We start from the raw sequence: 22,456 nt of genomic DNA, 5'->3' as shown, positions 1-22,456 counted from the left end.
TGCCTCTTCACTAGGACCTGCTTCCTCTCCTGCATTACTCTAGAGGCAGAACTCGCATCAACCTGTTTTCAATATAAAGAGCAATTCTGTAGTAGCTTGAGCACCAGGAGACTGCATGTGTTCACATCAAAGGGTTTAACAGGATTGAACATCTGAATGCAAGGTGCCTTCCAGGAGGCCAGGTCCCCTGCCAATTACCCTTTCAATGTGAACTCTGCTGAAGAAGTTTACGAAATGCCTTCTTGCAAGTTTGTAGTCATTATTAACACCCCGGTTGCCAACTGACATTTTGTTCCCATCGCTTGCCCAGCAGGGACAATTGACAAGAATGGGCACCTGGTATACACAAAAATTATACCTTGGGGCATTGGGTATGAAGAAGCATTGTCATACTAGGGCCAAATCAGCAGTAATGTTACCTCAACTTTTCCTCTAGGTATCAATTTGTTTCCTCCATAGAGGTCTGACTCAGCGTTGTTTTCTTTTAAATACCTCAACTCAGGCATTTATATATAATACCTGCTAAAATACATACTACTTGGTCAGCGTAGGGAAAAACTCAACTTTTAGAGAAAGAGAAAGCGAACTCATTTATATACCTGACATAAATTATGCCATAAGCTTACTGTCATCCTTTTCCTTCTGATTCTCCAGAGATGCCTTTGCTATTCTTTGGCTTAAAAAGAAAAAGAACAGATATTTTCCCCAGGGAACACGGTTCAAGAGGACCTCATTGTTCTTGCTGATAAATACATGACAAGACTATTGGCAGTTAAAGCCTAGTATTCCATCCTGGGAACCCCTGGCCTTCATTTACTGTTGAGAGTAGTGATTGGGAAGGCATCATCATTCTGAGGGCATGGGACTTGTGAGAGAAAAAGGGTAGAAGTGGCAGGAGCTAACTCGCAGGTCCTATGTCTCCTTCTGAGGTTCCAGCCCTCAATTCCAGATGCCTTCTGCACACACATGGCTGTGTTACGGGCCTCGCAAAACACAAAATGTCCCAAACTGAATTCCATTATCTCCATATCCTCACCCCAAACCTACTTCCCCTTCAATCCCTCATCTTATTAAATGACACCAGTCTGAATCCTAGGAATCATCTATGACTTAACATCTTCTTCACACGACACATCCAGGCTCTCACTCAGCCCTATCTGTTGTACTTCCTAAGTATCTCTTGAATTCATCCTTTATATTTATATATAAATATATACACAGAGATACACACACAGCACTGGTCTCCTTGCCTCCAGTCTTCTTTTTCCTCCAAACAATTTCACACCTGTCTCACAGAAGTTTTTTTTCTAAATACCAGTCTCATTTTGTCACCACCCAGCTTCGTGCCTGCCCCGTAGTGGAATCTTCTCAAGTGTAAAACCCACCTCTTTACCACATCTCGCAGGGCCTTGGTACTCTGGACCCCAACTCTCCAGCCTCTCACTCGTCTTCCCCAGAGTCAACATCCTGTTCTCCCCAACTATAGGAGGATGTCTTGGCCCTATGGGTGTTTGCACATCCCACACCATTCCACCTGCCTGGAATGCCCATCCCTAGCTGGCCAGCCTGGAAAACTCTTACCCATCTTTCAAGCCTCTGCTGAAAAATTACCTGGTCTTTTATGTCTCTTCTTACCCATTCCAACCCCACTCTCAGTTACAGGCTCCTTCTGTGTTTGTTCCCTATGGCATTCTAAGCACATTTCTGTGACAATATAACCTGTTGTGTGTGAGTCATTTGTTGTCTCTTTCACCCACCAGACCCCCCACTTTAGTAAACCTTGCACCTACCACAGAGGCCTAAGACATAACGATGTTCAATATGCCTACCCTATCCTCGATTCTAGAAGATTGACTTTGGCACTTCCCCCCTCATATGGCTGAAGTATCTGGCCATACTGAAGTATCTGAGAATCAAGTATTACAATACATGCAAAGCACTTAGCACAGTGTCACTCTGCTGATCCATTTTTAGCTTGCTGTCAGAAAGAAAATCCTTGGCATTTCTCCTACATCCCTCATCCTGAATTTGGGCACTTGGCCTAAGAGCAAAGCTCTATATTGATCCCTATCAAATTTCATCTTGTTAGTTCCAGCCCATTGCTCCACGCTGTTGAAACCTTTCTGAATCTTGATCCTGTCATCCCATCTATTAGCTATCCTTCCCAGTCTTGTGTCATCTGAGGATCTTAGAAACTTGCCATCTCTTCTTATCCAAAGCATGGATTAAAATGTCAGACAGGCTTGATATTCACTGGGTGGAATATGGGCAGCTATTAAAATGATACACGCAAAGACTCTGGATATACACCAAAAGTGCCGTACCCCAAATGTGTAGTTTTTAAAAACACAAAAATTTTACACACTATGACTACATCCATGTACAACCACGTATGGAAATGAATGACAATCTATAAAGACAAGAACGAAGTGTAAAGGTTAACAATAGTGATAAAAACATGTAATATATACTGAGCGCTAGGTCGACGCACTAGTACAAAATGAGCTTTACGTGGATTAACTCATTTAATTCTCACAACCATGCTATGAGGTAGGCACTATCATTATTGCCCGTTCTACAGACAGAGAAATGAGGGTGCAAAGCAGTTAGACAGGCTGCCTGCAGTCATATAGACGGTAAGTGGCAGAGTCAGGATTTCAATCCAGGCATACAAGCTGTAGTCTGTGCTTGTATCCAGGGGCACAGTAGAAGACTGGTTTTGTAAAGTTACATAAAATTTGTTGCGTCAAGTTGCAATAATCATGAATACAAGCAAAGCGATAAGACAGAGCCATGACCCGGAAGGTCACTTGGGACCTCCTTGTAGACCCACTCCATTTATTTGTGGCTATTACTGCTTAATCAGTGATGATTTCTCTACCTACCATTCAGCCCTTCTTATCCCATCTTATTTGCATGGATATGAACTCAGCCCCCATCAAAGGCTCTTCTTTATGTTCTGGCCAGATTTTAAAGGTTGTTATTGACTGTGTCCTCTTTTCCCCCCTATTTTAAGTTCATAGCCTTCCTGCTACTCTTATCACAGGATGATACCAATTATCTGTACTTTCCTTAGTTGTGCGCTTCTCCTGTCATCTCCATCAGATTTATTCAACAAACGTGTTTTCACCAACTGCTACGCGCCAGCCAATGAGGATACTAAGAAGGCACCTCTATCCTTAAGAAGCTCATAGTCTAATGGAGAATATGAGCAAATAATTCGAATAGCTGCCATTTTTTTTTATTTTTTTTAACGTTTATTTACTTTTGAGACAGAGAGAGACAGAGCATGAATGGGGGAAGGTCAGAGAGAGACAGGGAGACACAGAATCTGAAACAGGCTCCAGGCTCTGAGCTGTCAGCACAGAGCCCGACGCGGGGCTCGAACTCACGGACCATGAGATCATGACCTGAGCCGAAGTCGGAAGCTTAACCGACTGAGCCACCCAGGCGCCCCGAATAGCTGCCATTTTTAATGCTTCTGCCAAACACTGTGCAGGGTGCATTACATGCAGCATCTTATGTAATAGAGAATGGTGGTTACGCATGTGGGCTCCAGAGTCAGAAGAGCCTGGTCAAAATCCTACCTTTGCCACTTCCTACCAGTGTGACCACTCTGTGCCTTAGTTTCCCATCTGAAAAAGATAAAAGAATAGTACCTACTTCTCAGGGTTATTTTGAGAATCAAACAATACAAGACCCGCAAAGCACTTAGCACATTGCCTGGCACGTAATGAGAGCACAGTAAATGTTAGCAATTAGTATTTATCCTGCCAATAAACTATTCTAGAGGTGAGGAAACTCGAAGTTTAAAGAGGTGATTTAAGGGGTGCCTGGGTGGCTCAGTTGTTTGAGTGCCCGACTTCGGCTCAGGTCATGATTTCGAGGGTTCCTGAGTCTCCCTCTCTCTCTGCCCTCCCCCCCGCCCCCGCACTCTGTCTCTCTCTGTCTCAGAAATAAATAAACACTAAAATTTTTTTTAAAAAAGAGGTTATTTAACTTTGACAAAGTCAAATAGTTAATAAGGGGAGGAGTCTAAAGTTTGCTCTTAACCACTCCCCTCTACTGGGTCTATAATGTGATATATGTCTTTGTAGAATCAGGCTAAGATGCTATGGAAGAACAAAAGAGGGGCATCTAACCCAACCTTGTGGGGAAGGAGTCAGGGCAGGACAAACAAGACTTGGGTAGAGAAGAAGACAGGATGAAAGTGGAGACTAGAAGTTGGGAGCATGGCAGGAACATGCCATCCAGAGTTAGAAGCGTGTTAAATCCATGATGGACTAAGAAGTTGTGAGTCTAGGAAACTGCAGAAGAAACTCCAGTCCTTCACTGGTATGAATTAAGTCCAGAGGGGTAAACCCTCTCCGTGGTCCTTCTACCTTTTGAAAGATGAACTCCCCGTCTCAAAAATGAGACTTTCAGAAAGTGCCCGGAAGACTGCAGTTCCCATCTCTATTCTACTGTGCCCCTCTTAGCTTTGTGATCTATTTGTGGATGGTCTCAACATGCTCAAGTTCCCCCTTAACCAGCTGGGATGGATTTGTCTTCCATACATTTAATATCAACTCTCCTTGAATCTTTGTATCCTCAATTTGTGCCCCTCTTTCAACTAACAAGTCCCATATGTCTGTTTACTCTTTGCTTTATTTAGAATTTTTATTTAAATGGATTATCTTCTTTAAAATAATATGCTTTAAAATCAAAAAGGCGTTCCTTTGGTATTAGGATTCTAGGGTTTAGTCAACAAGTCTTCCCATCCCTGTGATGATTTTATTATGGGCCTGGGCACCAAATAATGCCCACCCCCCTAGGTAGTGGCTCTTTCCCTGTGGATTCAATTGTGTCTAGAAGCCACAGGGCTTTCTATGAATGTATCACTAGAATGCTTTTATCTACCCCATACGTCAGTCATCCATTTTACCTGGGCATGCCCTTCAACAAGCCAGCTTCTCTTAGTGGCCAGGCCATAATGTGACATTTTGTGCCCCGTGTGGAAGGCATTCTCAATATAAAGTACCAAAACTGAGGAATGACCTTTTTGCCTTTTTTCCTCTCTTGTACAATTGTACATATAGACTCTCCCTGACTAGAATATCACCATAGTTGCGGGAAGATTTTAAATGCTTGAACTTCCACTTTTAGGGAACCTTGATATCAGTCATTGGAACAGCTAGTAGTAAGCTCTACACTCAAACGTTAACCATTGCAATTTTAATTGTTAATGGCGGTACAGGAGTATAATGCCATCTATTCTGGGGAAACAACCAATGACCTAAGACCTTGCCAACATATCAATGATACACTTGCCTCAGCCTCTGTTATTGGCTACCTGCTTGGGCCACTGCTGGCCTCCCACCTGCCCTGATTTCAAATGGACCCTGCCACGTCCGGGTTGTGCCCTCTTGGTACAACCAGACTCCTGAGCCCCGTATCTTTCCTTTCTTTGACCCTCTGCCTGGCTCTATAATGAACTGCATTGCCTGGCCCTGACTTTTAGACTCTCCTGGAAATTCAGATCCTGTGAGAAGTCTGACTTGCCATATTCTGGTTCTTGTGCCCTGGCCCCTGAACTCCAAGCTCTCGGCTTACTTTTGATTCTCAAATGCTTCACCAACTGGCCCTTTGTTTCTTCAAACAAAAAGCAAATTTCTTCCTTCTAGGCTAGCTCACAAGCAGCGTGCTACTGGAAGAATCATGGAAGTGACCTGTGATGATAAGAGAAGAGCCATTTAACAGGTTGAAAAGAACCATGTGCATGTTTCCCAGGCATGGGCTCCATGAAGGAGGCTCCGTGAGAGTCAGGCCAGTGCAGACAGAGAATAGCCTTCATCAGAATGACTAACCCCATTGTGCAGCCTACTGACCGTGCAATTGTCAATGGGCCTGGAGACTCCTAGACTCTAATCCCTCGATAAGAGTAATAGTAATAGTTAATAAGTGTTCATTCATTTATCTACCAAGTATTAGTGAGTGCCTGTCCTGTGCCAGGTACATTGTAGCTGTATGTCTCTGCCCTCACAGAGCTGACATTCTAGTGGGGATGGACAGAAAGTAAACATTTTAACAAAAAAAATATTTCATATAATTTTAGGGAGTTTGAAATGCTACAGAGAAAATAAAACGAGACAGTATGATAGAAAAAAAAACTCGTGGAGCTACTTTTGGTAGAGTGACCAATGAAAGCTCCTCTGAAGAAGTGGCATTTGAGCTGAGACTCCAATGATGATGAGACAGTCCTGCAAAGATCTGGGGGAAGATCAGTCCCAGATAGAAGGAATCCTTAAAACATTTCCCACATTCCCCCCCACCGATGAACCCAAGAACGAATCCCTAAGTCTTTCAAAATACACTGCACTCTAAAAACAACATATTTTGAGCGATTGAAACAGGACACCTAATCTTAAAGTAGCATTTCTTATTTTCTGTACCTCAACCATGTGCTTCAGAAATGGCTGATTTGTGCCACCCAGAGCTGGCTGCCTTTTATTGCTACATTCACAGATTTCTGAATATGAAGCCAGAGAAACCCTAGACACCAAAAACATATCATTGCAGATATTTGGAGGTGGATACTACAAGAGGAAACGATAATTTGTGAAGCCATCTAAAATAATGCTGCAGTGGTTTGGGGAGGTGAGATGGAATTGGATTTGAATTCTGGCTCAGCACTTGAGTGACCTCTGAATCTCGGTTTCCTCAGCAGGAACAATAAAGATTTTACAAGGATTATAATGATCAGTTATGGAAAAGTGCTTAACATGTTTATATATAGTAAATTCTCAGTAATTGTCAGACAACATATCATTTAAAACAACCTACACAGGGGCACCTGGGTGGCTCCATCGGTTAAGCATCCGACTTCGGCTCAGGTCATGATTTCTCACAGTTGGTGGGTTCGAGCCCCGTGTTGGGCTCTGTGCTCACAGCTCAGAGCTTGGAGCCTGCTTCGGATTCTGTGTCTACCCTCGTTCTCTGCCCTCCCTGGCTCACACTCTGTCTCTCTCTCCAAAAAATAAACAAACATTAAAAAAATTAAAACAATCTACGTGAAGCCTTAATTCAAGGGTCTTTGAGCTCCTCCACTGAGCTTAGCACCATGTGGGGCCCTGTCGGAACCACAAAAGAAGTATCAGAAATGGTAACTGGTTCACATCCACTCAGCTAGCAAATGACAGAGCTGAGATGTTTAACCTAGAACAATTTAACCCAAGCACTATATTCTCAACTACTCATCTACCGTCTTTGTGTAATTAGAAAGGTGATAAGTCATGTGGTCTCAAGATGAAAGAGAAAGTTTGGCAAAGGACGTAGCCCTTGCAATAAGTCTTAGGAAAGTATAGGCTCTGTGTAGACTGAGAAAAGAGAAATGGTATTCTAGGTGCAAGAGGAAAGCGTAAGACATAGAAGTGGTAACAAACAAATAAACACACCTGATTGGTTTGTGTGGACAAAGAGACCAAAAGGAGTGAGATCATCAGTCTGCCTGATGGGACATAAGTCTGGCAAGTCCCTTATTAAGCAGATCCCGTTTTCGGTCTCTTTTTCTTGCTCTTCCTAGAGAATTAACTAACCTGCTCTTTGACCTCTTTTAGGCTGTTTGAAACCCTTCAGTCGCTCTTCTGGTCTGTATTTGGCCTTCTAAATCTCTATGTTACCAACGTGAAAGCCAGACATGAGTTCACAGAGTTTGTGGGAGCTACCATGTTTGGGACATACAACGTCATCTCCCTGGTGGTGCTGCTGAACATGCTGATTGCCATGATGAACAACTCTTACCAGCTTATTGCCGTGAGTAGTTTGCTTTACAAGGGTGATTGCTTGATTTCAAGGAGTGATCACGTTGGCGTGGAGCCCATTGGAAGCTCAATGAAGCAGTCTGTCTGCATCAAGTATTTTACATTAGCCTTCTCAGTTGTTAAAGTATTTCTTTCCAAAGCAACTCAGTTTGGACTCTTAGTCCATTGACTGTCAGTAATTTAGAAGAGGATGTTCTAGTTAATAAGACTTTCTGGTAGCCTGTTAAAAAATGTGTTTACAATTCTGAATCGATTTTCTTGCCTTACAAAGGAGAGCTCGGGAGCTATGAGCGAGCACACTTTGGCTATCATTTGTCGCCCCACGAATTTTTAGGGTTGATTGAGCTAATTGGTTCTCTAGGCAGGAGGGTCCTATCTCCCTCTTCACTGCAAGCATGTCCTTCACAAAACTGAACATTTCATTGCCAAAGGCAACATTCTCAGAGACTGACTAATTTTCGATCAAGGATACAAGAGTAATTGCTCTTCATCGTGAGACATGGCCTAGGTACAGTCAATCACTGAATCCTTTTTGACCATCATGTTACCATTTGGATCAGCAATATTACTCTAATCTAGAAATGGTGAAGGTATAGGATATGGGATCAGTCCAGGCCCTGACCTGATTTTTGATGTCATAGAAAATATCTAAACTTAGCTTATTTTCTTATAATCTGCCTATCATATTTAGAAATATGGTATTATCAGAGGAGTTCTGGCTATCTGAGGTGTAGTTGGGTATCAGTGGATTTGGATATTTAGGTCATATTAAGATGCTAGATCAAGCCCATGGGTCTATCTGTTGCTGAAAGTTTTTGCTGTAGCACAGAAGACAAATGGAAAGGCCCGACTCTTATCTTCCTTCATACATGCTATTTCTCAGATTTGGTCTGCTACTGAGGAATCTTTTAGCCTACAGAAAAGAAGCTTAAGTTATCAGTTATATAAATATAAGTATACATATAAATATATGTATGTATATACACATATTTTACACACATATATACACACACATATTGTCCATATTCCATAAATATTACTGGTAATAGTGACCATCCTGATCCATTTTGATTAGGGATAGACCAAAGAGGAATGAGTTTATGTTGCAGCAGGAGGCTTTTGAGTTATCTATTTGGAAAAATTTCCTAACCATAAATAACAGTGAGATACAATCTCCTCGGTGGGTTTTTAGAATTTCTTTCACTGGAAAGAACTTCTTTCACTGGGTGGTTTAAAAAACCAGAACATACATGTATCCACCAGGATGGCTTAGATCTTAAGTGCTTAGGTGGGGGCGTATGGTGGAAACATATTTTAAAAGTTAGAACACCAGGGACTCTAATCCTAGTCCTGTTGTTTATAAGTATGACCTTGTGTAACTTATTTCCCTTTTTGGGCGTCAGTTTCTTCATCCAAAAAGTGAAAGGGTTGAAGTGGATGGCCTTTATTAAGATATAATTGGCATATAGTATTGTGTAAGTTTAAGGTGTACAACGTGATGATTTGATACACATACATATTGCAAAATGTTTATCATCATAAGGTTAGTTAACACATCCATCACCTCACAGAAATTATCTTTTTCTTTTGGTGAGAACATTTAAGATAGCAAGCAACTTTCAAGTATATAATGTTGTTAACTATAGCCACCATGCTGTGCATTACATCCCCAGAACTTATGCAACTTCTACCTATAAATTTGTACCCTTTGAAAAACATTCCTCATTTCCCCCAACCCTCAACCCCTGGCAACCACAAGTCTACTGTCTCTATGAGTTTGACTTCTTCTAGATTCCACATATAACTGAGATCAGACAATATTGGTCTTTTTCTGTCTGACTTACTGTCTTAACATAACTCCCTCCAGTTTCATCCATTCCTTCTTTCTCATGGCTGAACAATAATATTATTTTACATATATAATATTCATAATTATGTATACACCATATTTTCTTTATCTATTTGTCTGTCAATGCACAGACAGGTTGTTTCCATGTCTTGTCTATTGTGAACAATGTCACAGTGAACACGGGAGTACAGATCTCTCTTTGAGAGAGTGGTTGCATCTTCTTTGGATATATACCCAGAAGTGGGATTGCTGGAGCATATGGTACTTCTATTTTTAACTATTTCAAGAGCCCTCCCGTGCTGTTTCCCATTGTGGCTGCACCACAATGCACCAGGGTTCCCTTTTCTGCGCATTTGCACCACACTTGTTACCTTATTATCTTTTTAATAATAGCCATTCTAACAGGTGTGATGTGATGGTTGCTTGTGGTTTTGACTTACATTTGCCTGATGATTAGTGATGCGGAGGACCTTTCATGCACCTGTTGGCCATCCGTATGTCTGATCCAGTGGTCTTTAATATTCCTGCCAGCTCTGACATCCCGTGAGTCTGCATGTCTAGATGAACAGGCTAAGCTTGCAAGGTCCCTTAGCTCTGAAATTCTGCCCATCTGCTACTTTTGACACGAAATATACTTCAATTTTACACTTTTCTCTCTCCATGATTCAAACCCAGCCAGATCAAGAACTCTGGAACGATCTATACTCACTCCAAATCTGTCTATATAAGGGGGACAGGCATAAAATCTCAGGGGGGTATCTTTCTGCTCCTATGCCTAGCATTCCCTTACCCCTGCCAACGATGGCAATATTCATGCTGAGGCATTTGTAATTTTCTCCCTGGTTATCTTGTAGCTGATTGCTCCTAATGGCAGTGGAAAACGAAGACATTTTCTCGTCACTTAATGCAGGGCTTTGGTATCTCCCACTGAGCTCAGTGACATTTTGCTAGGAAGGGTGGAAATAATCAACTCTGGCTTTCTTGTCACCACCTGCCGGTAGCAAGTTGCATTTTAATGCCACCTACTGTTGTACCTGAAGAAAATATCTTAGCTTGGGAGAGGGCTGGGGGCAGAGGGGTGAGGGTTTGCTGGAAGGTGACCTGCATGGAGTCTATACCATCTCACACATATGGAGTCAGGCCAACCATTCTGAATCCTACTTGCTACTTCGGGATCCTCTGGTAATGTGTCTTTATCATTTGGATCTAGTGGGATCCTGACGTTGGGTAACCTGATTCCCAAAACTATCTGGATCTGGTTGAATGGTAAAGACCAGGAGGAAATGTTACAGGAAGGGAAGCCACTGAAGACAAGTCTCTCCTACTACAAAAGTTTCAACAGGCTGACTCGGTCTAAGGAGAGACTCAGTTGTTGACATGCCTTACTGGGAATATGTTTAGTGTACATTCTAGGACAGGGCTCAGGGATGTCAGCTAACAGCAATCCCTTGAAGGGTCGAGCTCTTTCTCGATGCTCTGTGTAGGATGCAGAGCTGCTGGTGGAGTAGATATATGGCTCTTTAGAAATTCATATTTCTATGCCAGAGGAGGCTACACTGTAGTAATAGTCAGCTTCAAGATACGGGGAAGCCAGGATCACTCCAGGTCTGTGTTCTGTGGTCCCAGCCAGCATCATCTTACGTGAGGCTGGCCATATTTCACATTATGGTTGTTTATGATGCACAGTGATTTACTCTCCTCGTTTTATCCTTTTATCTCCCTCAAGTTGCTTATTTCTCTCTGTGACACTTCTTTCAACACACCCACCTGGTCACTGCCGTTCCTTGTGCGTGTACGTTCCAAGTTCCACCATGCGAAGCTGCCCTTGATACCATTTAAATGAAATTCACCTTTATGAAAATATTAGGTGGGAGGGACAGGGCAGTCCCACAAAATTCATCCACCCTAAGCCCCATTTCTACCTCCAACTCACCCATAAGGGGCATCTCTTTTGCCAGAGACTGGTCCTCACAAAACATGAGGCTGCTAATGATCTGTTGTGGTATGGCCTCATTCGGCAAGTTAATAAGCACCCTCGGTTTCACTGGCTACTGAGGAGTGTTCACTCCAAAGCTGAGAGTAAGTAAATAGGACTTGCCTCACTGAGCCGCATCTGCTCCAAGGCTTGGGGAGAGCCCAAATACATAGAATCGATTGTCTCCCTTGGGGAAGCAGCATCTGGAGGCGCAGATAACGGATGAACTCTCCCACTGCCAAAGACAGCTTTGCCCATGGAAACATTCATCAGAAACAATGCCAGCACTGCAAAGACAGTCAGCAAGGCTGGAGGGGGCCCACTGCACACCCGGAAGTGCCAAGTGGGGGGGGGCAGGTGGTCTTCCCGCCCACCCGCAGTCACCCGGGACCAACCTCAGACTTTCAAAGCACAGAGAAGACGACGACAATTTGCACACTACGCCGTGATTTGTAACCCACTAACCAGGCAGGTAACCGACTCCTATGCGCTGATACAGCACCCAGTTGTTAAAACATTAAAATATTTCCATACCAGTTGGTAAAAGCTGCCACTCCAGCTGTTCCCTCTGGGATGCCCCCCCCAGCTCACCTCACAATCCAGCAAGTAAAAGGTGACGCCCGAAACATCAAGTATTTTCCATGCCTCTGTTCCAGTGCTAGTGCTGGCATACATTCTGATTGGTCAGTTTCTTAAACAGTATGAATATCCTCATGGCAGGCTCAATCCCAAGATGCTCCCCTAAGATTTCCCGCCCTAATCGTCAGGACAGCGAATATGATGAGATAGCACATGTGTGATTATGTTGCACCACGTGGCAAGGGAAATTTTTATGGATGTAATTAAGGTTACTAATCAGGGAGATTATCCAGATGGGCTTAATCTAATCATGTAAGTCCTTCAAAAGCAGAGTTTTCACCAGCTGGTAGCAAAAGAAGATGTCAGAGATTCGAAGCATAGGGAGGATTTCATGTGCCGTGGCTGGCTTGACAATGGAAGGACACGTGGTAAGAAATGCAGGTGGCCTCTAGGAAATGAGTGTAGCCCCCGGCTGACTGCCTGCAAGGACGTGGGGACCTCAGTCCTGCAACCACAAGGAAATGAATTCCGACAACATAAACGAACGTGGAAGCAGATTCTTCTCCAGAGTCTCTAGATAAGAGCTCAGCCACACTGACACTCGGATTGCAGCCTTGGGAAGGCCTCTGTGACTGGAATGGAGGGACACACATCAGAGAGAAGTAGGAGATGATGTCATAGAGGTAATGAGGATAAACAACAGGTCGCATAGCGCCTGAAAGACCTTTGTAAAGACTTTGGCTTCTTCTCTGCCCCTCCTCTGCTCTCGCTCTCTCTCTCTCTCTCTCTCTCATTCAAAATTATCTTAAATAATTTTTTTAAAAAAAGAATATGCTGATTAAGAAAAGACAGAAGTGGGGCAGCAGCAAAGACAGAGGGACTAATTGTGAGATCATTGCATTAACCATAAGAAAAGCTGACGGTGGTTTTGAATAGGGTGGTCATGATGGATATAATGAGCAGCGGTCAGATTCTAGGTATATTTCAAAGCTAGACCCAATTCTGATGGATCAGAGCTGGGGTATGAGCAAAAGGGAGGAGTCCAGCATGACACCAAGATTTGGGGCCTGAGTACCTGGAAGGGTGGCATTTTCCCTTACTGAGATGGGGAAGAGTAGTAAAGGAGCAGGCATAAGAGCAAGGCAGAGATCCAGAATTTGGTTTTAGATATGTGGACTTGGAAATGCCCGTTGGACATTTGAGTGGAGATGTCTGGCAGGCAGTGGTCTACGGGTCTAGCAGAGAGGTCCAGGCTGGAGAGAGAGATGTGGGAGTCACTAGCATGTGCACAGTATTTAAAGCCATGGGACTCGGTGAGGTGAGTGTGGATACAAAAGAGAAGAGGTCCAAAAGTGAGGCACTCCAATGTGTAGAGGTTGGAAAGAGAGGACAGATTGCGCAAGGAGACTGAGAAAGAACAACCAGGGAGGGTAGGAGAAAAATCAGGATAATGCACTATATTATAATACTATACCATCCCCAGGATACTGATACCATCACATGCTAAAGAGCGGTGAGAGCCTGGATTTGAACTGAGGGAGTCTGACCCCAACACTCATGCACAGAACTGCTACCCTATCCCATCGACCTCAAGGCCAGGAAGCACAACTCCGAACCACCAGTCTCCTTGTCCTACCACTTCCAGTGGCTAAAGATTTCATTGGGATAGGAATCACACACACTTCGTCTAACATACCTGTATCCCTCCCTTAGCTCTCAAGAACTGCTTCATAAGAAAACAGAACAAACCATAAACCCTAGCAGCTTTCAGTCCCGTAGAACAGTCCAAACTACAGAAACTGTAGTAAGTCTAAGGGATAGTACAGCCTCTATCCTGGTGAAGGAGCTGCTCAATTCAACCTGTAGAAATTTCCTAACGTCGGAGCGGAGCCATTTCAAATTTTAATAACTGTCTCTTTCCTTTGGGAGACCCTCAGGCAATCTAGATATTGATTTTTCTCATTGCAGCTTGTGTTTTTCCCTGTTGCCAGACCATTCTCTGGAATCTGATCTGGGATTTCTGCATCTCACTAACAAGAAAGCAAATATTTAGAACCACAGAGGACATTTTAATAGTGCCCCCACTTTGGGTAATGTGGAACCCAGGAAAACCTGCTAATAATCCCATATCAATGAACAATCTACATTTTCTGGGCTTGGTGCTATAAATGATATCAAGGTAAAGACATAGTTGATGCCTTTGGGGAACTTAAAGTCTAGTTCAGAGGGAGAAGTCTGACATGAGTAAAATAACAATAGCATTATTACTATGAGTATATAATAGCAATGATGACAAGAGCGCCTGGGTGGCTCAGTCGGTTAAACATCCAACTTTGGCTCAGGTCATGATCTCGCGGTTGGTGGGTTCAAGCCCCGCATCGGGCTCTGCGCTGGCAGCCCGGAACCTGGAGCCTACTTCGGATTCTGTGTCTCCCCCTCTCTTCCCCTCCCCGGCTCGTGCTCTGTCTCCATCTCTCAAAAATGAATAAACGTTAAAAAAAATTTTTTTTAAATAGCAGTGATTACAGAGAGCATGGGCACAGGAGTAGTCGGATGCCTGGATTTGAAACCTGGACTGCCATTTACTGTGGTTTGGGGCAATCTGAACTGTTTCTGCCTCAGAGGACCTCTTCTGCAAAATAAGGATGACGATTAGGCTTTTTATCTGCTTCTGACTCTCAGATCCATTCTCTGTCCATTTCCTGCTCTGCTCTGTATCAAGGGAACTACATTCTCCATGGTCCATTGCCCTTTGGCTTCTGGGTAGGTTTGGCCAACCCAAAGGTAAGAAGAAGGGACTAGTGAGGATATTTCACTTTGGGGGTACCTGTAGCAGCAGCAGCTGTATTTCCTATGGGGCTCACCTTCCACCACCACGAGGCATCCCCTCCCTCGTTGGCCCCAGCTTCTGCAAGGCATCCCCACCTTGGCTCTAGCTCCCACCAGATAGCCCCAGTCCTCGAACTCTGGTAACACCACTCACCACCTCTCCCAGTTGTCCCTGTAAGTCTAGGGATAAGAGGGGCTTCCTGTGGCTGCTAATCTCTGAGTTGCCTCACTGTCCCCTGTCTGGCTTCTCATCTCATCCATCATCGGCATACTAATCCCTGTGTTAAATTTTCTATGTCTGAAAGACCTAGCAGGATTTCTGTTTCTCTGGCTGTACCCCAATCTATCAGTACCTATCTGATTCGGTGGTTCTGAGGTTGATTTAGGAAGGACAAATGGGGCTGAGATTTGAAGGTCAAATTTGGAAAGACAGAAAAGTGGGGATAGCTTTCAGATCTCATTTCTGGTGGGGAAATGGTTTGTACACCAGCAAGGATCGGCCTGGAGTTTATTGAAGGCAATAAGGGTGTAGGAGCTGGCCTTGTTCTTTTCTGCCTCCTATTCTTTGATTTCCTATGAAAATATCTTCAAGTGAAAATGATGTTCTCCCTGTGCCAATAGGGAATATGCCCCAGCAATGAAAAGAAACATATAGAGGAATCATACCTCTAGGAGCTAGATGAAAAAGTTCAGAGTCTGCCTTTAGAAAAATAATTTTAAAAGATGAGGTCTGCTCTTGTGGCTTCTCACATCCCCATTCTGACCCTTCATACTGCTGTCTACCTGGCTTGGCACAGCACCCTGGGCTAACTGCCTTGCCTTATGTGGACCTTACCTTTGACAAGCCCTTTCCCTCTATCTCTGGGCCCGAGCTGAGCTCTTTCTCAGTCCCCTAAGGCTTAGAGAAGTCGGTAATAAGAATGCAATGACTATCTAGCATATAAACAGCCTTTATTAAATCTTACAGGCGCTCAACTGTTTCCAATCTATTATCATTATAACTACCATCAATAATAACTACCAGGACACTTGGGTGCCTGGGTCAGTTAAGCGTCTGACTTTGGCTCAGGTCATGATCTTGTGGTTTGTGAGTTCGAGCCCCGAATCGGGCTCTCTGCTGTCAGTGCAGAGCCTGCTTTGTATCCTCTGTCCCCCTTTCTCTCTGCCCGTCCCTTGCTTGCACTCTCTCTCTCTCTCAAAAATAAACAAACATTAAAAAAAATATTAACTACATATGGAATACTACTTGGCAATGAGAAGGAATGAAATCTGGCCATTTGTAGCAACGTGGATGGAACTGGAGGGTAGTATGCTGAGTGAAATAAGTCAGTCAGAGAAAGACAGACACCATGTTTTCACTCATATGTGGATCCTGAGAAAGTTAACGGAAGACCATGGGGGAGGGGAAGTGGAAAAAAAAGTTACAGCGAGGGAAGAAGGCAAACCATAAAAGACTCTTAAATACTGAGAACAAACTGAGGGTTGATGGGGGGTGAGGGAGAGGGGAAAGTGGGTGATGGGCACCTGTTGGGATGAGCACTGGGTGTTGTAGGGAAACTAATCTGACAATAAATTATATTTAATATAAAAAATAAAATAAAATTATATATATATTATATATATAAATATATATAAATTTATATATTATATATATAAATATATATAAATATATAATAAAATTATATATATAAATATATATTATTAAATATATTTATTATATTATATTATAAATTATATTTATATTTAATATAACAAATAAAAAATATTAACTCCCATTTAGTGAGCACTTACTATGTGCAAGACACCACACGAAGCACTTTTCATACATATTTCCTCGTTAAATTTTTACAACAACCATATGAAGCAGCGACTATTATTAATTCCATTTTATAGGTGAGGAAACTGAGGCACAGAGATCAAAGTGACTTACCCCAGGGCACACTCTCAGTAAGGGCACTGGCAGGTGTGTCTAACCCCAAACAATCACAGTACTGTACCTACTTCTTTCCTACCTGCGTTCCAATCTCCCAGACCCTGACACATGGCCCCCACCCCACCCCACCCCCAACCTCCGTCTCCCTCAGCTTTTTATTTTTTTTTTTAATTTTTTTTTCAACGTTTTTTATTTATTTTTGGGACAGAGAGAGACAGAGCATGAACGGGGGAGGGGCAGAGAGAGAGGGAGACACAGAATCGGAAACAGGCTCCAGGCTCCGAGCCATCAGCCCAGAGCCCGACGCGGGGCTCGAACTCACGGACCGTGAGATCGTGACCTGGCTGAAGTCGGACGCTTAACCGACTGCGCCACCCAGGCGCCCCTCCCTCAGCTTTATACTCCCACTCGGTTCACTGACTCCGTCTTTTGAGTTCTAACCAGACTGTAAGGAGTCTTTCCCTTAGTTCTAGAGACTAAGTGCCCTCCATTTCCCTGAGCGGAGGTTCCTTGCTCCCACCCCCAACACACACACACACACACACACACACACACACACACACACGCCCAGTAGCTCTCTTTTCCTTCTTCTTCTGCTTTAGTGTGCCCGTGAGCACTTCAAACTTCCAGTTTCTTCTTAGCTCTGGCTTTTAATACTCCCAACCTCCTCACTGAACAAGCACACAGCCCACCTGAGGTATCACACCCACAGAGGGTAAAAAAGTTCGGCTCTACCCAGCTCATTTGCACGACAAGAATTCCTCATTCAACTTACACATCCAGCCTTGGGACTTTTCAGGGGTCTTCCTTACCAGTCAGCTTTTGCATGCGGAGAGCTTCCCTTGAAAAGCGTATCCACACAAGCAAGCAGACTATCCACCCTCCAGCTTCACGGGAGGAGAGAGGAGCCTTGACTCCACTAGCGGTGCAGGGGGCACCAGAGGATGACGTTTCATATCCTCTGCATCTAGCCTGGGCTGGCGCCCCCTACCCTCCGTGGTCTAACCCGAAAATGCATTCCTCGGTCATTCTGCATCAAGGCCCGCTCATGGTTTGGTCCGCAAGCTGTCCGAGAGCCCGCACCTGCTGAGGACGAGCGCTCTTCACCTCAAATGCTGAGGGTATGCTTTGGCAGGTCCCCGCTGAGCTGCAGCTCTGCTTCCAACAGCCCCCGGCAGCCTTTGATGCGTGCTGCTACCTGGCGATGATTTCCCTCACCCACAAAGATGCCAGGGGGAATAGGAAGAAGTCAGTGAAGGGAAGTGGGTTTCACTCCCCTGTGCGAAAAGGCCACCAAACAGGGCAGATGTCTGCATCCCAGATTCTCCTGTCCTGGGTGTTCACCAGGAACATCAGTAACTGTCATGGATACTTCACCTCGGGGACTCAAATGGAAACAAGACCAAGGATGAAAGTGACAAGAAGGGCTTCACGCCCAAAGAATACCTCTATCCACCTGCTGACTGGTGTCCTCTACTCTTTCACCCATTCACCTAGCAATAAATACCTCTTTTTAAAAAAATGTAATGTTTACTTCTTTTGAGGGAGAGAAAGAGTGAGCCTGAGCGGGGAGGGGCAGAGAGAGAGAGGGAGACACAGAATCCAAAGCAGGCTCCAGGCCCTGAGCTGTCAGCACAGAGCCCAAAGGGGGGCTCCAACTCACGAACTGTGAGATCATGACCTGAGCTAAAGTCGGACGCTTAACCAACTGAGCCACTCAGGCGCCCCAACAGTAAATATCTCTTAGATGGATAAATAAGTAAATTTAACAAATATTTATTGAGACACTACAACAGACTACACTACATTCTTGTCACCGGGGATACAACAGGGTGACAGGTGAAGACAGATACAGTCCCTGTTCTTACGGGGTCTACAGTCATTGACCCACGGTTTCAAATTTCACTATTTGAAATTCATGTCTTTACCTTGAGACTGCCCTTAACCTTTTTTGGGGTCATGGATTGCTTTGATAATCTGCCAAACATGGACAAGAAAAATGTTCATGTGAGCAGACATGGTAAATTTTAGCATAAAATCTCAGAGGATTCACAGACATCCTCCCAGGGGCACCCAGAAACCCGTCACCCTAAGACCTGTCCCCAGTTATCATGCAAATATGTTTTAAGCTGTTAGCACATCACTTGTGACTCGGTGTAAATGAGTCCAATCCCTTACTGAGATCAGGTTTTCATATGGGGCCAAGCAAGTAAGAGAGACCATGAGGGACATGTAACTGATGAAGACTGGGGAAGGGACACCAACAAAAACAAAAAAGAGAGAGACAGGGAGATTGGAGGCACAGAAGGAAAATGTCACCATCATCACAGCTTGGCAAAGGATCGGCTCTGGGCAACAGTCCCCAAGCCAAAGGTGCCTTCAGTTGCTCGGTGAAATAATAGCTATCAGTGGACGATCTGTGTCCATAAAAATGACTGTGTTTGCATTTCAAAAGATTTCTGAGCTGAGACTCAGGAGGAATTGTTCCTTGTGGAAGACCTGGCCTTCCTATGGACTGGTCTCTGAATGTTCTCCACACAGGCTACAGATAATCTTTGTGGACAAGTCAAATGCCCTTGGCCCAAAGTTCCTCACTGGGGAGTGGGATTCTTCTTGGATTCTGCCTATTCCCATTATTAGTGTTCTGGACACCAGGAATCCGTTGACTGGAAAGCTAAATGATACAAACGTTCTTTAATTTCTGAGCAGCTTGAGGTCCAGAAACGATATGTGAGCTCTGAGTTGTTAAGATTAATAAGGCCTTGCTCTTCCTGTGGTCACCAGAGCCCTGTGTTGTAGCCTGGCTCCATGTGAGACGGCATGGGCGAGGACGTGTCCTTTGGATACAACACAGAAGTCAAAATTCCCAGAAGGAGCATCAGAGGTAACGACCCACCGCATTACTCTGCCTTTGACTTGAGGCCCGACAGCAAAATGACATTACATCAGCTGTCAAAGCAAATCTGTGTTTGTTTGAAAGAGAAAAATAGAGTAAAAAAGAAGACAAAGGGTAATTGTATTTCCTTCTTAACCTCCTTTCTTCTGTCACAGGATTTTGCTTTTTCCTCTGTTCTCTTTCCCAATTTTCCCTGGGTGTTTGGATTTATATACAAGTACTTGCGCCTATAAATTTGTGAGCTAATCACAAAAGGTTTATGACAAATATATTCGTCTCAAAGCTGCTCCTTTTTTTTTTTTTGAGGGGGGTGCGCAGAGGTAGAAGGAGAGAGAGAATCTCAAGCAGGTTCAGCACAGAGCCTGACAGGGGCTCAATCTCAAATCAAGAGTCTGACACTTGGGGGGCACCTGGGTGGCTCAGTTAGTTAGGCATCCAATTCTTGGTTTTGGCTCAGGTCATGTTTTCAGTTTGTGGGATCAAGTCCCGCATCTGACAGTGCAGAGCCTGCTCGGGATTTTCTCTCTCTCCCTCTCTCTCTGCCCCTCCTTCATTCGTGTGCTCTCTCTTCATGTGTCAAAATAAATAAACTTTAAAAATTAAAAGAAAGAGTCTGACACTTAACTGAGCCATTCAGGCGCCCCTCAGAGCTGCTCTTAAGGGGCACCTGGGTGGCTTAGCCAGTTGAGTGTCTGACTTCAGCTCCGGTCATGATCTAGGAGTCCATGAGTTCAAGCCCCACATAGGGCTCTGTGCTGACAGCTCAGAGCCTGGAACCTGCTTTGGATTCTGCGTCTCCCTCATACAGGAAAACTAACTAATGCAAAATACTTTCTGCTAGAGTCCCTCTGCCCTTAACCAGGATACGGTGTCTGACACATAGTAGGCTCTCACTTCATATCTACTGACAAAATGAGCAAATTCAGGAATTCCTAACGCATATGACAAAATATTTCAAAGTGTGAAGAAGTTCAACTGACAAAGCTGACAAAAGCTAAGTTTCTTGTCCTCTAGTACAGAGGTTGGACAATTTTTTTTCTATAAAGGGGCAAATAGTGAATATTTTAGGTTTTGTAGAAACCTAAGATCTAAGATCTTTGTCACAACTATCCCATTCTACTATTATAACACAAAAGAAGGGGTTCCTTGGCGGCTCAGTCGGTTAAGTGTCAGACTCTGGATTTTGGCTCAGATGGTGATCCCAGGGTCAATGGGATCGAGCCCACAGTCCTGCGTTGGGCCCTGTGCAGAGTATAGAGCCTGCTTCTGATTGTCTCTCTCCTTCTGCCCCTCTCTCTGGTTCCTGTGCTCTCCCTAAAATTAAAAAAAAAAAAAAAACTTTAACACAAAAGAAGCCATAGAAATACATAAACAAATGGGCATGACTGTGCGCCAATAAAACTTTATTTATGGGCGCTGAAATTTGAAATTCATGTAATTTTTGTGTAAAAAATATTATTCTACTTTTGATGGTTTTTTTTTTCAATCACTTAGAAATGTAACAACCATTCTTAGATCTCAGGCTGTTCAAAATCAAGTGGCAAGTCAGATTAAGGCTGCAGGACGTCTTTTGCCCACTCTTCTAATTGTATCAATATATATCTCTTTCCTACCTTTGTGGACTGAGGCTCTGTGAAGACAGGGGCTCTGCTCTAGGTTTTCTTTATATTCCCCTGGTGCTTAGTCACATGTGGGACACATAGTAGGTACTCAATACATACTTTTTCACTGATTGATAGGGAGAAGCTTGAGGGAGTCTCTGATCTATAGTGTGTCAACCATGCTTTTAAAAATGCATAATGTGGATTTATATCCATTGCAAGTGCTTGGCGTTTGGAGATGAATAAATTTCTATGGCAATGGGTAGGAGCATTATCTAACTGAAAAGAAATCTGCCTACATGATGGATTTCATAATTATAGTCACACAGTGCTTTATAATTCCCAAAGCACATTTGCATATATTGTCTTATTTGATCCTCACAAGGATTCTGTGAGCGTCGGCAATATTATCCGCATGTTACAGGTGAGGAAACAGGCTTCCAAAGGTCAAGATTTGACCGAGGATATGTGGCAAGTTTGCTCATGCATTAATTCATTCCTTCTACGAGGACTCGAGAGGCCGCCCTATGCAAGCAATTCGGTCAGGGTGAACCCAAGCCCAGTGACTCCTCGAGTGATGTTAAGAAGCAATCCAGAAAATAGAAACGTGGCCTGGAAAGTTAAAAGTAGACTCCTGACAAGGGAGGCAGATGGGGACAGACAAGTAGATTTTCCCATGCCCACGACGCAAGAAGACACCCCTCTCTCTTCCGCCAGCCAACTTCGGCTCAGGTCGCAATCTCGCAGTTCATGAGTTCGAGCCCTGCATCGGGCTCTGCCCTGACAGCTAAGAGCCTGGAGCCTGCTTTGGATTCTGTGTCTCTCTCTCTCTCTCTCTCTCTCTCTCTCTGCCTCTCCCCCACTTTCTCTCTCCCGCTCTCTCTCTCTCTCAAAAATAAATGAAGGAAAATTTAACAAAAAAGATGATATACTTGAAAAATATATATTACTGATGGTGGGAGCCTAAGAACAAATAAATAGGGACAAGCCCATGA

General features: G+C 43.9%; 1 protein-coding gene across 1 annotated transcript in view; it reads left to right on the top strand.

Annotated features, from left to right (window-relative positions):
• TRPC5 (transient receptor potential cation channel subfamily C member 5) overlaps positions 1–22,456 on the top strand; it is a 134,295-nt gene that overhangs the window by 93,839 nt on the left and 18,000 nt on the right. The window contains exon 6 of the mRNA XM_047082120.1: positions 7,596–7,791. Coding sequence (XP_046938076.1) covers positions 7,596–7,791 — 196 coding nt within the window. The remainder of the gene's footprint in view (positions 1–7,595; positions 7,792–22,456) is intronic.

Source organism: Lynx rufus, unplaced genomic scaffold (assembly GCF_022079265.1).
Source record: "Lynx rufus isolate CCGP_SWC_20201006 ecotype Redwood Valley unplaced genomic scaffold, mLynRuf1.p SCAF_19, whole genome shotgun sequence".
NCBI classification, from domain to species: Eukaryota; Metazoa; Chordata; class Mammalia; order Carnivora; family Felidae; genus Lynx; species Lynx rufus.
Note: the sequence above shows the minus strand (reverse complement) of the source record. Positions and strands in the feature narration are given on the sequence as shown.